Source organism: Octopus bimaculoides, chromosome 10, assembly GCF_001194135.2.
Source record: "Octopus bimaculoides isolate UCB-OBI-ISO-001 chromosome 10, ASM119413v2, whole genome shotgun sequence".
In the NCBI taxonomy this organism is placed as follows: Eukaryota; Metazoa; Mollusca; class Cephalopoda; order Octopoda; family Octopodidae; genus Octopus; species Octopus bimaculoides.
In genome coordinates, this window is record NC_068990.1 from 50,550,637 (window position 1) to 50,552,196 (window position 1,560).

Genomic DNA, 1,560 nt, shown 5'->3' on the forward strand with positions numbered 1-1,560 from the left:
TGTGTGTGTGTGTGTGTGTGTGTGTGTGTGTGTGTGTGTGTGTGTGTGTGTGTGTGTGTGCGCGCGTGCGTGCGTGCGTGCGTGTGCTGTTCAGTGACAAAACTTCGTGCTATACTACTTTTGTGATGTTACATTGCTGAAAACGAGCATAAATTACTTCCAGACCAGCTGTAGGCCTACACAACTATAATTAACAGTGTAAGCCAACGTGAAGGATTAATCTTCTTCCTTGATGCTCCTGAAGGAACAGGAAAAACATTTATAACAAAGCTTCTCCTTGCAGAAGTTAGGCAGCATCAGGACAATGCAGTAGCTATGGCTTCCTCTAGGATTGCAGCTACTTTGTTACCCGGTTGAAGGACAGCACACTCGACTTTCAAACTCCCTCTCAATTTAGCAGCATCCAACATGCCTTCATGCAACATCACCAGAAGCTCAGATCAAGGCGTCATCTAATTGTCTGGGATGAATGCACCATGGCTCACAAGAGAGCTTTGGAAGCATTAGATACAGCCCTGAAAGACATCCGAGGCTGTCATGCTCCAATGGGAGATGTTACGCTTCTGTTGTCAGGTGATTTCAGGCAAACTCTTCCTGTCATTCCGAAAGACACTAGAGCAGATGAGGTCCAAGCATGCCTAAAATCCTCTACCTTGTGGTATCATGTTACCATCCTCAGTCTTAACACTAACATGAGTGCTCAGCTACATGGCGACCAAATGTCCAAAAAGTTTGCACAGGACATTTTGACAATTGGTGATGGCAAGGTGCCTCTCGATGCTGCAGGAGAAATGGAAGTATGGCCATTTTGCTCTGTTGTTAATTCTGTAGATGACCTCAAACACAAAGTCTTTTCCAACTTCAAAGAAAACTACCTAAATCACAATTGGCTGTGTGAAAGAGCAATATTAGCTCCAAAAAACGTAGCTGTTACAAAAATTAAACAACACCTGATGCATTCTCTTCCCGGCAATCTTCAAGCTTACAAGTCTGTTGATACAGTTCCAGATACTAATGAAGTGGTGAACTATCCTCCTGAATTTCTCAATTCGTTGGAGCCTCCTGGACTACCTCCCCACATATTATCACTTAAAGTTGGAATGCCTGTTATGCTACTCCGCAATCTGGAACCACCAAGACTTTGCAATGGAACACGATTCGGGATAAAGAAGATGATGTCACACGTTATCGAGGCTACCATTCTTTCTGGATGTGAAAAAGGTGATGACGTCTTTATTCCAAGAATTCCTCTTACTCCATCAGGAGCAGACATTCCTTTTACATTCAGAAGACTACAATTCCCCCTTCGTGTCAGTTTTGCCATGTCCATTAACAAATCTCAGGGTCATACCCTCTCTGTGGCTGGTCTTCTCTTGGAAGAGCCCTGCTTATCATATGGACAACTGTATGTTGGCAGCTCAAGAGTGGGAAGAAAAACAAACCTATTTGCATATGCTCCACAAGGAATATTGTTTACAACGAGGTGTTATAATGACAACAGCAAGAAAGTATGTACATGATCACCTTCTTATACCAAACTTCATTGACTTTCATGTATTT

General features: G+C 43.0%; 1 protein-coding gene across 1 annotated transcript in view; it reads left to right on the forward strand.

Moving 5' to 3' along the window:
* Positions 1-476: 476 nt before the first annotated feature.
* LOC106878777 (general transcription factor 3C polypeptide 3-like) overlaps positions 477-1,560 on the forward strand; it is a 197,661-nt gene continuing 196,577 nt past the window's right edge. Inside the window, exon 1 of the mRNA XM_052970961.1 lies at positions 477-1,221. Coding sequence (XP_052826921.1) covers positions 477-1,221 — 745 coding nt within the window. The remainder of the gene's footprint in view (positions 1,222-1,560) is intronic.